Source organism: Lolium rigidum, chromosome 4 (genome assembly GCF_022539505.1).
Source record: "Lolium rigidum isolate FL_2022 chromosome 4, APGP_CSIRO_Lrig_0.1, whole genome shotgun sequence".
NCBI classification, from domain to species: Eukaryota; Viridiplantae; Streptophyta; class Magnoliopsida; order Poales; family Poaceae; genus Lolium; species Lolium rigidum.
Genome location: NC_061511.1, coordinates 265942357 through 265957008, shown reverse-complemented (window position 1 = coordinate 265957008; position 14652 = coordinate 265942357). Strand labels below are relative to the sequence as shown.

The window sequence follows — 14652 nt, the reverse complement described above, 5'->3', positions numbered from 1 at the left end:
GAGCTTCTGAAACCTGTAAAGAAAACCACAGTTATCAAACAACATGACAGAATCTTGTTTGGCCCAAAACTCCAACTATGCTGATGCAAATCGTAAAAATAGGGTACCGTTGGAGAGGTATGATCATATACTACAACTTCTATTTTGTGTCTCCGTCCAAATTAAGCAGCGATTAAGAGCAGTTTTAAGGTATTGATTGCATCTACGTAGGGCATACCACAGGGCAGGGCATACCACGAGAGAGAAGTGGAGAAAAGAACAAAGATGATTTACCCGAGATTGACGGGGCGGAGAAGTGCAATGGCGAGCGGAGCAGCTTGTCCGCTCCGAGGTTCGAGCGAGCTCCTTCGCGGTTCGCCTGCCCTTCCTCACGTCCTCGATTTGGCGCCTCTTTTCCGTTCTCGCGCCTTTCTCCGAGGTAGAGCGCGCCCTTTTCCGTCCTCGACTTCGCGCCTCTTTTCGCGTCTCCGTTAGTTGGGTTGGGCTTCGCGCTGTATTTCCTTGACGTTTGACTCTGCTGCCTTTCGATACAAATCGAACGAGCGGTGATCATTTACTTCCCTATGCGGTTTTGGCTAGTACGGCACAGGATCTCGTTCCCGAGCTGGAACGAGATCCTCGACGTACCAGCCAAAGCTGCGAGGAAGTAAATGATTATGGCACGTTCGATTCGTATCGAAGGCGGCAGGTCAAACGTCAAGGAAATACAGCGTGAAGCCCAGCCCAACTAACGGAGACGAGAAACCGAAACGGGAAACCTGCTGCTATCTCGTTCCGTCTCCGCGCATAAAGCACTAGTCCGCCCATCGCCGTCGACCGCGTCGCCGCGGCTCCGCCTCCCCGGCCCGCGGCTACGCCTCCCCGGCTGCGGCTCCGCCTCCCCGGCCCGCATCTAACGGGTGGCGTGCGTCCGCGCCTCGCCTCCCATCCTCTAACTATTCCGCCGCCGGCGAGCCGGACCTGTCTTGCCGCCGTTGTTGCCCATGACGGCCGCGACCTCAAAGAGTATGCCGCCGACGGGTGTCGTGCGTCCATGCCTCGGCCTCCATCTCCTGGAACGATTTCGCGCCGGCGAGGTGGGCCCGTCTTCCTGCCGCCATTGCCCATGCTGACCGCGTCCTCCAACGGGAGGATGGCAAATCCAGCCGACGCCATCTTCTACCGAATCTGGACCCGAGTCCCTTAGCGAAACAGCGAGTGCCAAAATTTGCAAGCTGCAGGCAAACATGAGTCTAGGAAGTATCACCTTTTCACGGTTGTTACCTGAATTTAAAGCCGAACTAAATGCCAATTGCTGAATTGAACTAAATGGCACATACGGTACTTCGCTCTGAACTAAATGGAAGCGTAACACACAAACACATACGGAATAGCTATCTATAGCTATCTACATGCTTGTGAATTCATCCGATCAACTGAAGCAAGAAAATAAAGAGCACACACCAACGAACGTTGGAGTTTTCTCTTCAAATATTTAGAATGGCTAGTGGTCTGCTCCAAAAGGTTTACGGATAGCGGGTTTTCAAATTACTTGCCATGAAACACAATTACAAACGGTAATCTTACTGCAGGTCAACTACAGAAAAATTGTGCTGGCAAGGACCAAGGCGATCATTGGTCACACATTTCCATAACATCTAGCAAAAGACAGAACTGTTTCACCACAGCCTAGTAATAAAGTCATCTGTGATTGGTCCCTGTAAAATAAATAAAGAAGTAAGATCTTTTACACAATTATGATCTCTTGATTCATGAACTAACTGTATGAACAAGATTACCGTTAATAATTGAGTGAAGCTAAGATTGCCATTGTGAAGTTCATGAACACTATCATTTGCAACCTTTCCTTGTGCATATGCTTCTGACTGTGTTTGTGCACTACCACTTCCAGCCACTTCCCCAACCTCTTCTATCTGTAATGCAAGAAAATAGGAGGGTTATGATAATTGACTAACATTGAAAAGGCATTTTTATTTAGTAGCCTACCTTTTCCCTCTTTTTTCTTATCTTGTGCTTCTTATCAAGCCTCTTCATCTGAATTTCTAAATTCCATACCTAGATGAGGAACCAAACCGGAGTAGTACAACTACGCAATGCAAATGTGAAGAAAATATTGGAACCAATAGAAAGTCTTAAATTTCTCATGCCAAGCTGTGGAATACGGAAATTACCGATTGGAATCCAGAATCATGGTGCGATTTGTTAATATCTTCTGCCATCCCAACTTCTTCCATGAACTAAGAACAGAGCTTCTGAAACCTGTAAAGAAAACCACAGTTATGAAACAACATGACAGAATCTTGTTTGGCCCAAAACTCCAACTATGCTGATGCAAATCGTACAAATAGGGTACCGTTGGAGAGGTATGATCATATACTACAACTTCTATTTTGTGTCTCCGTCCAAATTAAGCAGCGATTAAGAGCAGTTTTAAGGTATTGATTGCATCTACGTAGGGCATACCACAGGGCAGGGCATACCACAGAGAGAAGTGGAGAAAAGAACAAAGATGATTTACCTGAGATTGACGGGGCAGAGAAGTGCATTGGCGAGCAGAGCAGCTTGTCCGCTCCAGGTTCAGGCGAGCTCCTTCGCAGTTCACCTGCCCTTCCTCACGTCCTCGATTTGGCGCCTCTTTTCCGTTCTCGCGCCTTTCTCTGAGGTAGAGCGCGCCCTTTTCCGTCCTCGACTTCGCGCCTCTTTTCCGTCTCCGTTAGTTGGGTTGGGCTTCGCGCTGTATTTCCTTGACGTTTGACCTGCTGCCTTTCGATACAAATCGAACGAGCGGTGATCATTTACTTCCCTATGCAGTTTTGGCTAGTACGGCCAGAGGATCTCGTTCCCAGCTGTGGCCACTCAGCTCAGATACGGCGCGGTACACGGGGATCCGCCCGTGAACCCCGGCTGCATCAACGTGCTGCCGACGGCGTACACAACTAGGGCCCTATACACAACCATAGCAGTGGCGGAGCTCCGGGGTGCTCTCTCACCCAACGGCGCGGCGCCACCAACTATCTTTTCATCGCCGTCTCTGACCACCGCAATTACTCGCGGGATTAGTTTACGGCGCCCCGTGCCGCGCCAAAGCTTAATAAATCTCGGGCGCCACCGGACAGGACAGGACAGATCGACCCCCAAAACCCGCAGCCAGGGTTCACGGGCCACTACGCCCCACAGCCACACTCCTCTCCCTCCACTACCACTCGCTACTCCGGCTGCTACACCGTCGCGGCCGCCTCCACGTCCATGGCGGAAGTGGCGGTCCAGACGGGGCCCGGCGAGCTAGCAAGAATGCGGGGGCGCGGCGAGGTGGACACCTCGTCCCAGTTCGAGTCCGTGCGGCAGGCCGTCGACCGGTTCGGCGGCGGCGCGCTCTCCCCGTGGCGGCAGACGCAGGCGCCGCCGCCGCTCCAGCTCCGGCCCGAGGTCAGTCACTCACTCCGCTCCGCTCTCCGCAGCACACCCACCCGCCCCTCCCACCAGCATCCATTATTCACACCACAGGGGACGCGACGCGACGGCTTTCGCTTTCGCGCAGGTGGTGGCGACGCTGTGCCCGTCACATCCATCCGCTTTCTCAAAGTGCTTTCACATCTCTCTTTCTTAATTCAATCAAGAACCGTCCCTTTCTTCGCATTCCTCCGGCCATCTGCCTCGAGATCTCCTTCCCGGCCATGTGCGCACCACCGGCCAAGCGAAAGGCGAATGATTCCGCGCTTCCCCTCGGTCGCCGGCGCCGTCTCCGCCGCTGTTGCCGCAAATTCGAGGGAAACCGCAGTGGCAAAGATACCCGTCTCCTTTTCCGGCGAGTGGTTCGAGCAGTGGTTGCTGCTGGCCGACCGTGACACGACGTTGTGTGGGGCTTGGGATCGATTTCATGATGGCATTTAGTACCAGCAGATCGCCTGGACGGCCCGGCACTGCAAATTTGGAAGCAATTGTTGGATCTTGGTGCTGATGGGTTAGGAGCATCCGGTGAAACAGCATATTATCACGTAGTAGTACCAGTAGATGGCCGGACAAGTTAAAATGCATTAGTGAGTAGCGGTACTCAGCTAGTAATAGTGCCTTTGTAGGTTATGGGCACTGCCATCTCCCCAAACATAGTGTTTCTGGTGGATTGTGTACTACAGAGGACGATTTGCTCTTTTGAAATGATTAAGGCAGCTTGATTGTTTTGGGGGTACCAACGTTGTTCTCGCAGCTAGCAATTAATTTCTCGCTGTGAAAGCTTTGCGCTGGCTCATCTATCTTGCCCTCTTGCTGTTTGGTTGATTGTTGACTTCCACATCATTTAGAACAGAAGCCCCCGAGCTGCATATTCATATCACATACTATTCGTTTATGTGATAATATAGTTGTATTTGTATCTCATCGAAGATCTCTTATGCGCTTGTTGAATTGTACTCTTGAGTTTAAGTTACTTTCCTACCATGCATCTTTATTCTTTGAACAGACAAACTCATTTTGTTTTCTGGGATGCCATTTCTTTCAGGAGGTAGAACTTATGAAAGTTGAGGAACAGACTGTGAAGGTCGAGATGGGGCTCTTTGTCAAGGAAAGCGAAACGTTCAAGGTGTTGAAAGAGTTGCAGTCAACAAAGCAGGTTATTGATGACTTGAAGTTGCAAATAGAGAAGGCAACATTAGAGGCTGGAAATGCAGCAGCAGGTCATGCAGACACCATGGAGGCACATCCACTTCCTGATGTTGAACAGAAACCCCGCAGCCATACCGAGCCACTGATACACAGCATAAATAGCAAGCAGTCTCCACTAGCCACATTGATCAAGCTGAATCAGGCAAAAGCGTTCCTGAACCTGGATACTGTAATGATGTTTAGGGGCCAGATAGAGGAGGAGAAAGCATCGCTACAAAAAACCCGTGAAAGGTTGCAGTTGAATATGAGGAAAGCTTCAGCACTGGAAGCAGATTTGAGCAGAACCGCCGCGCAGCTACAAGCAGTAAAAGATCCCAAACCTGTCCTCGAACCTTCTGAGATATGGCTGCAAATGAAACAGTTGAATTCTGAAAGAGATAAGCGCAAGAAGATGATTGAGGATTCGAAATTCGAGATTGATGAATTGACTTCCACCATTGAGCACACAAGGTCCAAGACGAAGACTCTTCAGTTCAGGATCATCATGGCCGACAAACTGAAGGAAGCCTCGAGGCGGGGAGAAGCTTTTGCTCTCGCAGAGATGGCAAAACTAAGCGGCACAGAGGACCTGGAGACTGATAGATCCGATGTCAAACTTTCTATCGCGGAACACTCCGTGCTGGTGCGCGAAGCACAGAAATCAGAAGATACCGCTAGGAGCAAAATAGACGCGGCGATGCAAGAGCTCGATGATGCAAACCATGGTAAGGCAGAACTTTTGGAAAGAGTAGAGGAAGCAATGTCAGCTGTCCAGACCAGTAGGAAGGTACTAGGGGAGGCTCTAAAGAGGGAGGAGTCGGCAAACAAAGGGAAGGTTGCTGCCGAAGAATCACTACGAAGCCTTCGGTCCGACCAAATAATCCTGAACTGGCGACCGACCAGCAACAAATGCAATCCTGCAAAGTTCAAGACCTCAGCAACGCCAGCGACGCCCCGGAAGGCTGGCACCGGGATATACGACGTGAACGGCCTGAGCCTGGTGACCACCACACCGAAGAGCACGAAGGCGATGTCCATCGGGCAGATCCCGAGCATGAAGCTCGACTGCGAGTTTGAACCCACCACCCCGAGAAAGACCGCGAGCGCAAAGAAGAAGAAGAAGGTGTCACTCGGGCAGATGCTGAGCGACAAGTACGAGATGTACTCCCCGAAGAGGATAGACCACGACGGCGCATCCCGCAAGCAGTTCCAGCCCAGGAGGCGGAGGCTGGGGTTCGTCGTGTACGCGCTGCTTCTGCATAGGAAGAGGCAGGCCCGGGCCTCCTCCTGGACGCATGGGCATGGCGGCTGCAGCGTCAAGGTTGTGTAGTACTCTAATGTAGTCAGTTATTTTGCCAGATACTAGGTACCTGTAGAACTAGCTGTATTTCTACAACCTTTGATGCCTGAATAAATTGTACCATGTGTAATTAGTTAATATATAGATGCTACTATAATGAAGGTTGATATTTAGCAGATTATCCTGGTTCTGGTTAAAGTTTTGGTGACACATGGGCCATGTAAAAAAAATCCTCCCAGGGCTTTACTGAAGTGTGGAGACTGGAGTGGTTACTGTATTTCTTTCCGCGATAATGAAAGCTTTATTGAAATCTGGAGGGTACTTACCTCAGGTTTATGTTTACTCAATAACCAAAGGTACAACATCAGGAGGGTTAAGAGCATCTCCAACGCTGTGAGCCAAACGGACGGGTGTTGGGTCGTCCATTTTACGATGTTTGCGTGGACACACGGACAGGGTCGTGCGGCCAGATTTCGATCGCGGCCATAGAAGTTGGTATTTGCCTTTAAATTCACTGTAAAAGCATTAAAAAAATATAAATAAGTTTAAATGCTTAAGATTTATTACATAAGATTGTTGTCCATGTATTCAATGACAAAGTATTATTCAAATAAAATGTAAAATGATACAAATGGCCTAAGCATTGTTTTCTTCGGGATTTTCTTCATTGTTGTTGTTTGCAGCATTGTTGCCAACATGCGCCAACATGTGCTCAACCAAATCAGCCTCGAGTGGTTGTGTACAGCTTGATCCCAAATTTCGTGGTGCACATGGAGGATATCCTGGAATGATACCAGACCACCTTGAGGAGTAACCAACTCTCCTTGGTCATCCCACTCATTATCAAACAGTGAATCACCCCGCTCTACCTCAACAATCATGTTATGCATGATTACACAAGCGGTCATCACCCCTCACAGAGTTTGCACACTCCATGCTCTAGCAGGGTGTCTGACGATAGCGCAACGAGCTTGGAGGATGTCAAACGCCCGCTCGACATTTTTTCGGGCTGCATCTTGCTCTTTGGCAAACCTTGCCTCCTGCTCTGAGTTGGGACGTCGGATTGTCTTCACGAGTGTAGGCCAAGGTGGATAGATACCATCAACAAGGTAGTACCCATTGGTGTAGTGGTGGTCATTGATCTCAAAATCCACATCAGGGGGACTACCGTGCGCTAGCCTATCAAACCCCGAAGAGCGCTGCAGCACATTGATGTCATTGTGCGAGCCGGCCATTCCGAAGAATGAGTGCCAAATCCATGTGTCATGTGAAGCAACAGCTTCAAGAATCACTATACACCCCTCAGAATGGCCGCTGTACGCCCCCCGCCAACCAAAGGGCGGTTCTTGCACTCCTAGTGCAAGCAGTTTATGCTGCCAAGCATCCCAGAAAATCCCCTGAAAGCGTTGATTGACAACAGACGGGCTGTATCCTCTGCATTAGGTTGCCGCAGATATTGTTCTCCAAACACATCGATCACTGCTCTGCAAAATTTGTACATCGCTTCCAAGCAGCTCGACTCGCTCATGCGCATGTACTCATCTACGAAATCGCTAGAAGCACCATATGCGAGCATCCTAATCGCTGCCGTGCATTTCTGATACGAAGAGAGGCCTACCTTGCCAATTGCATCTACTTTGGCGCAGAAGTAGTTGTCGTAGACCTTGACGCCATCCATTATCCGGGTGAACAACGGTCTGGACATCCGAAAACGACGGTGAAACATGACCAACAATGCCTTGTAGTAGAAGTAGTCGTTGAAGAGCATGTCGTGGCCGCGTTCTCCTTTGCGATCCAAGGCCGTCGCGCGCCCCGGCATGGACCCCCGGTACACCGGGATCTGCGCGACATTGTGCTCGTGGATGATCAACGCACCCTCCGTGAGAAAGTCGTCCTCGGACTCCTCGTCTGATGACGTGTTGACGAAGTTCTTAAAGAAGAACTCGTCGTCGCTGTCCACCATGATCTATAGATGAAATGGGACAAATTTTAGTTCGCGCATTTCATCGAACACCTCGCAGGCGGAGGCAATCCAATGCGTCTGTAGGGACCTGCAGCCTGCAGGCAATGGCCGTCCCCGTCGACTTGCGGCATGGAAGCATGGTGCACGAGAGCTCACCTCTGGCGGAAGCGGCGAAGCTGCTAATGGTGGGAGGTCTCGCGACGGCGAGAGGACAACAACGTCAGCGATGGCATCCTCCGACTCTTCTACGAGGCCACGAAAGCACAACGCGAAAGCGCGGGGCCGCGTCCTATACTTCTGCACCGCTTGTCGGCGTCTCGACGTCGGTGGCCGGCGTCGACAGCGCTCCCAAATCCCCGGTCCTGGGGTGGCGGCGGAGCGGGAAAAGATGTGTGCGAGGGGGCTGTGTTTTGGGAGGCAGACATGCGGACCAGGGGAGGACAAGGGGAGGACGCGAGCGGCCAGCCCCCGGTGTCCGCGACCACGCAAACGAGGCCTAGATTTGGGTCGACTTTGGGTCGTCCTGGACGCCGCGCCCATCCATTTTAGGGATGGGTCCGCGCGATGGACCGGGTTTTTGTCCATCTTGATTCGTCCGAACACACGGGCGCAGAATGGGTCACCGCGTTGGAGATGCCTAAGAACTAGAAAGCCATTTCGACCCCTTGCTTCCAGGCCTTGGTCTTGTTTGGGCCAAAGGTGGCTAGTGGCCACCAACAAGATGGATCCGTAGCAGAATTCAGCGGCCCGGTCTAGGAGGCCGAAGTCCACGAGAGATGGCAGTTACAATTCTGGCCCATGCGTTAACCCGAGGGCCCCACAGGTGGTCCGGTCCAGACTCCAAACTCCAGAGCGCGCGAAAACCATTCCATTCCCGCCAACATCGCCCGCCTCCTCCCGCCAAAACGCGCCCCTGCTCGTCCCCAAATCCAAATCCAAATCCCACCCGAGACCCAGCCGCCACACTCCCCACTCCGCATCCCTCCTCTCGCCCTCCCCTCTCGTCTCCCATCTCCGTACCGGCGGCGGCGTCGGCAGCCATGGACGTCAACGAGGAGGCCATGGCGGCGAACAAGCGCGCCTTCCTCGACTTCCTCGACCAAGACGTAAGCCCACCACCCCTTCCCCCCTTTCCCCCGCCGCCGCCTCGCCGGGATCCCGCATGACGTCCCCCCCCCTTCCGCAGGTCGGCAAGGGCGTGTACATGCAGGCGGTGCGCGACATGGTGCAGAGCAAGCGCCACCGGCTCACCATCGGCATGGACGACCTCCGCAATCACAACCTCGACCTCGCCCGCAGGTACCTTTTCACCGCCCGCCGCCTTCCTCTCCTCCCCCGCCGCTCACGGCCCGCTTGACGCGCGCCTCCCCTCGCATCTGTGTCGCAGGATCATCCGGAGCCCCGGGGAGTTCATGCAGCCGGCGTCGGACGCCGTCACGGAGGTGGCCAGGAACCTGGACCCCAAGTTCCTCAAGGAAGGGGAGCGCGTGCTGGTCGGCTTCACCGGCCCGTTTGGATTCCACAGGGTCACGCCCAGGGACCTCATGTCCTCCTTCATCGGGACCATGGTCTGCGTCGAGGGCATCGTCACCAAATGTAATGGAACCCCCTTTCTATTGGCCATTGTCTGGTCTCATGCTGTTCAGTTTTTTATGCGGTTTATGATGTTAATTTAGTAGTACTATTAAGTTGTGGTCAGTAGTTTTAGAACTTCCTTTTGTCATATTCTTCTAGCGTTGCTCCTAGTTGCTGAGAATAGATCTGGTGTTAAGTCATAGGGTAAAGGAAAATAACACTGAAAAAAGAGATACAATAGATCTAGTTTTAGCTCTAAGGCACTATAGAGATGACGCTGAAATTGCAATGCTAAGCTTTCTCAGATACTTGATTTCTTCATTAAACATGTAATTTGTGCTTCTGGTGTTAGTACGACCAATTAAGATGTGCATACCACAGTTTAAGTTGATAGCTGGGTAGGTCTATCAAAACCTTACTTCTGTTTCAGCATCTTTACAATTCATCAACATTTGTTTTTAGTAAGGTAGTATGATATATCTTTGTGTAGTAACTTTACTACCCTGTGCTAATGTTTTTTAGTAAGGTAGTATGTTTTGGCACTTCTTTTTGTCATACCCTAGCATTGCTCCTAGTTTCTGAGAATAGATCTAGTGTTAGGTCAGGGTAAGGGAAAATAACACTCAAGAAAGAGATCAAATCTTGCTAGTTTTAGCTGTACAAGGCAGTATAAAGATGATGCTGAAATTGCAATGCTAAGCTTTCTCGGATACTACCTGATTAGTTCATTAAACATATAATTTATGCTTGTGGTGTCAGTGCAACCAATTACACTGTGCATACGACAGTCGAAGTTGATAGCTGAATATTAATTCTGTTTCAGCATCTTCACAACTCATGAACATTTGTCTTTATTAAGGTAGTATGATATATCTTTGTGTAGTACCTTTATTCCCCTGGGCTAATGTTTCTGAGTTTCTCTTAAAAATCAGGCTCGCTGGTGAGGCCAAAGGTTGTCAAGAGTGTTCACTACTGCCCTGCAACAAATGCTTTCCTCTCGCGTGAATACAGGGACATCACATCTTTTGTAGGCTTGCCAACTGGTTCTGTTTATCCAACTAGGGTATGTTCTTGTGTTCTACTTCCCATTCATTTCAATTTAATCAAGCCTCTTTCATCGTGTGGTTGTAATGCTAAATCTGGAACTCTTAGGATGAAAATGGCAATTTGTTGGTCACCGAGTATGGGATGTGTGAATACAAGGATCACCAGACCTTGTCCATGCAAGAGGTTCCTGAAAATGCTGCCCCTGGACAACTTCCAAGAAGTGTAGATGTTATTGTAGAAGACGATCTTGTAGATTGTTGCAAGCCAGGTGACCGTGTCTCAATTGTTGGTCTATACAAGGCTCTTCCAGGAAAAAGCAAGGGCAGTGTTAGTGGTGTCTTCAGGTTAGTTCAGTTGTGAGCCCTCATGTAAGACTACTTAAAATTATCATTTTTACGGGATCTCATGTGGGTTTCATATACCTATACCTACAGGACTGTCCTTATTGCAAATAATGTTTCACTTCTGAACAAAGAGGCAAATGCGCCTGTCTATACTCGGGAAGATCTGAAGCGGATGAAAGAAATATCAAGGAGAAATGACACATTTGACTTGCTGGGGAATTCACTTGCTCCATCAATTTATGGCCATCTCTGGATAAAGAAGGCAGTTGTACTATTAATGCTTGGTGGTGTTGAGAAGAATTTGAAAAATGGAACTCACTTGAGAGGGTTAGTGTTAATACATTGGATCAGTGCTGCTCTTATATGATTTCATTGCTTGTAATGGTAATGATGTATTTTCCATATGCAGAGATATAAACATGATGATGGTGGGAGATCCTTCAGTTGCCAAGTCTCAGCTTCTGAGAGCTGTTATGAACATAGCCCCTTTGGCTATCTCAACTACTGGAAGGGGTTCATCTGGTGTTGGTTTGACTGCTGCTGTCACTTCTGACCAAGAGACTGGTAAGTTGCTGAAATTTGTCCATATGCTAAGGTTTGGTTTATGAAGTTCTGACCAAATGCTTTGGTCCAGGGGAAAGAAGGCTCGAGGCTGGTGCCATGGTTCTTGCTGATCGTGGTGTTGTGTGCATTGATGAGTTTGATAAGATGAACGATCAAGATCGAGTTGCTATACATGAAGTCATGGAACAGCAAACTGTGACAATTGCCAAGGCAGGAATACATGCATCGCTAAATGCAAGATGCAGTGTAATTGCTGCAGCAAATCCAATATATGGATCCGTAAGTTTTTACATATTCTCTTTTGTGCTGTGAGTGGTATCTGCTGGTAAAGTTTGCGTTTCTGATAATAATTTCTGGTTGCATGACAGTATGATCGTTCAATAACACCAACAAAGAACATTGGGCTTCCGGATTCACTGCTCTCTCGTTTTGATCTGCTCTTTATTGTTCTTGATCAAATGGATGCTGATATCGACCGTCAGATTTCAGAACATGTTGCACGGATGCATAGATACTGCGCTGATGATGGAGGTAATTTGTGGTTTACATGCCAATGAGATTTATGCCCAACTCCTATGCTAAACAAACTTGTGAACTGCAGGATCAAGGTCTCTTGATAAAGCAGGATATGCTGTGGAGGAAGAAGATGGCGATGCTAATGCAGCCATATTCGTTAAATATGATAGAATGCTCCATGGACAGGATAGAAGGCGAGGCAAGAAGGCCAAACAGGACAGGCTGACTATCAAATTCCTGAAGAAATATATACACTATGCAAAGAACCTTATTCAGCCAAAGCTCACTGACGAGGTAACATTGCATATGAAATGAGATAATCTTCTTCTTAGTCTATCAGCTCCTTTGGTTATTAGTAATGTGTATTGTAGCAGTACCCACTAGGCACTGTTGACCATTGAGTACAATATCTGGTTACTATTATGCTGTTGCCTGCATGCTGCTTTTCTTTCTTCCAAACTCTGTCCTTTGGTGTTTTTTTCCATTTCAGGAGACAATTATTTTATATGTTGCAGGCATTGGATATTGAATATCTAAAGTTTGTTGGTCTTGCAGGCATCTGATCACATTGCAACTTCATATGCTGAGCTCAGAGATGGTAGTGCAAATGCAAAGGTGAGCATGTGACCTTTCTTGCTTATGGTATGTGATTGTTGTTGTCACTGCCTCATCCTAATGTTTTATAGGCTGGTGGAGGTACGCTTCCAATTACAGCAAGGACATTGGAAACAATGATCCGTCTATCTACTGCCCACGCGAAGATGAAACTGAGACACGAGGTACTATGCTCCATATTTTTAATCCAATTATGAAAGCAAGTTACCTGCAACAATTATCTACATGACATGAGCCATACTACTTTATGATGCTTGTCTGAGAAATCATGCTACTGTCATTGTTCTATTTTCGGAGATAGTTGTATTTATTACTTGAAGCAGGTGCAGAACACTTTTTCTTCAGAAAATCTAATGCCATGACATGTATTTTGTTGCAGGTTCTGAAAATTGATGTTGAGGCTGCATTGCAAGTTCTGAATTTTGCAATATTCCACAAGGAACTGACTGATATGGAAGATCGTGAACAGAAAGAGATGGAGAAACAACAAGCTGAAAATGAAGCAGCTGCAGGTGCTGATAATGCAGATGGGCATGGAGATGCTAGTGGCAATGGAGATGAGAATGGAGGGTAAGTTTATGGCTTTATGCATAGTGTTAAGTATTCTATTTCTTTATTAAGAATTGTCTCACCAACAACGGTATCCAATTTGTGCATTTGATTTCCTTTTTTATATTAAATTGGCTTCTCTCCATTGGACTCCCCCAGAAAACAGTATGTTTCTATTTAAGTATGCTCATGAGAATGTGAGTTTTTTGTTAGAGAATTTAACTCCAATCCATTTTGATTTTTGGAAGCAAAGAGTGTCAAATAGAGATAACTTATGATACATTAGGGATTTTTTTTCCACCGAGATGCAAAGCAATCAGAACATGAATCCACTTTACAGAGCTTTAGTTTTCAAAGTTCTATTGCTTTATAAAGAACATTTCATTGAATACTTAGAAATAGAATTACAAGCATCACCAATCAATTGCTTGGCACAAAAGTTAGTGTACCTTGCACGGATTAAATACAGTTAGCTTTTTTTTTGAGAGGTTTAAATACATTTAGCTAGGTTTGCAAGCTCATGGAAGCACTCTACGGATTCACTGCAAATCAAATAAGACCACAAATTGTTGTTTCCAGCTTGTCTTAAATACTGTATGCTCATTTGTTTGTTCTGCACTATTCCCAGCACTGGTAACGACCCAATGGATGTTGATGGAAGCAATGCATCAAAGGATCAGGATGTTTCTTCACAGAGGTAACTGCACCACCTGAAATTTGTATAATTCAGAAGTTCCATCTTTGTTTCTTGCAGCTGATTTATTTTGCCTCCCTTGTGATTTTGTAATCTCCAGAATTGAAGCATTTGAGGCGATTCTTGGACAGCATGTGTTGGCAAACCATGTTGATCAGATGTCCATTGATGAAGTTGAGCAAACAGTCAATAGGGATGCAGCTGCACCTTACACTAGAGGCCAAGTAGAGTTCATCTTGGAGGTATTAAAAAAGGCCGATTTTAATTCAGGATGTCCTCATTGAGTTAATCATACATTGCCTTTTTAATATTTGTCTTGCTAACATTAATTTCCCTGTGTTTTCAGAGGATGCAAGATGCAAACAGGATAATGATTCGAGATGGCATTGTCCGCATCATCTAACTGCAGCATGATTTGGCATTGGACAAGCTGCTTGTGATATGCGTTGTCCTGATCTATTATGTAAATCTTCTCCAGTTTGTCTGAATTCCTGGAGAGATTTAGTCGGAACTCTGTATTGGTAGCCAGCTGTCTGTTCGTGTACTCTGTGTATCTTAATTCCTATCAGTGAGGTTTAAATTGATGGAATTTTTATTCATGTAATGTACTGTAATTTTCTGACCTAGTGATATTTTTAGTCCCTGATTGTCTGATTTACAAGGTTGAATTCTGCTATATTCCTTGCACCAACATATAACATTTAATGTTAGCAAGAAATGGCTTGATTTGATACGGTTGGTTTAATAATGGTACACTTGTTCCTGTAACGATCAGCATCTCCTGGTCGTTACAGAGCATGGAATAATATGAACTTTCAACTAGTTCTCAAATCACAAGAGCGTCCTA

General features: G+C 47.5%; 2 protein-coding genes across 2 annotated transcripts; both read left to right on the top strand.

The window, feature by feature from the left end:
- Positions 1 to 3246: 3246 nt before the first annotated feature.
- Positions 3247 to 5968, top strand: LOC124648727 (WEB family protein At2g38370-like). Its single transcript, XM_047188441.1, has 2 exons — positions 3247 to 3426; positions 4496 to 5968. The coding sequence occupies exons 1-2, from the start codon at positions 3247 to 3249 to the stop codon at positions 5966 to 5968; spliced, it is 1653 nt and encodes a 550-aa protein (XP_047044397.1).
- A 2973-nt stretch (positions 5969 to 8941) lies between these two features.
- LOC124650481 (DNA replication licensing factor MCM3) lies at positions 8942 to 14384 on the top strand. Its single transcript, XM_047190001.1, has 16 exons — positions 8942 to 9007; positions 9088 to 9200; positions 9289 to 9497; positions 10409 to 10539; positions 10629 to 10867; positions 10958 to 11194; positions 11277 to 11431; positions 11502 to 11710; positions 11800 to 11962; positions 12033 to 12241; positions 12503 to 12562; positions 12634 to 12726; positions 12942 to 13132; positions 13740 to 13808; positions 13906 to 14047; positions 14152 to 14384. Exons 1-16 carry the CDS (start codon positions 8942 to 8944, stop codon positions 14206 to 14208), a joined length of 2343 nt encoding a protein of 780 aa, XP_047045957.1. The 3' UTR covers positions 14209 to 14384.
- Positions 14385 to 14652: the final 268 nt, after the last annotated feature.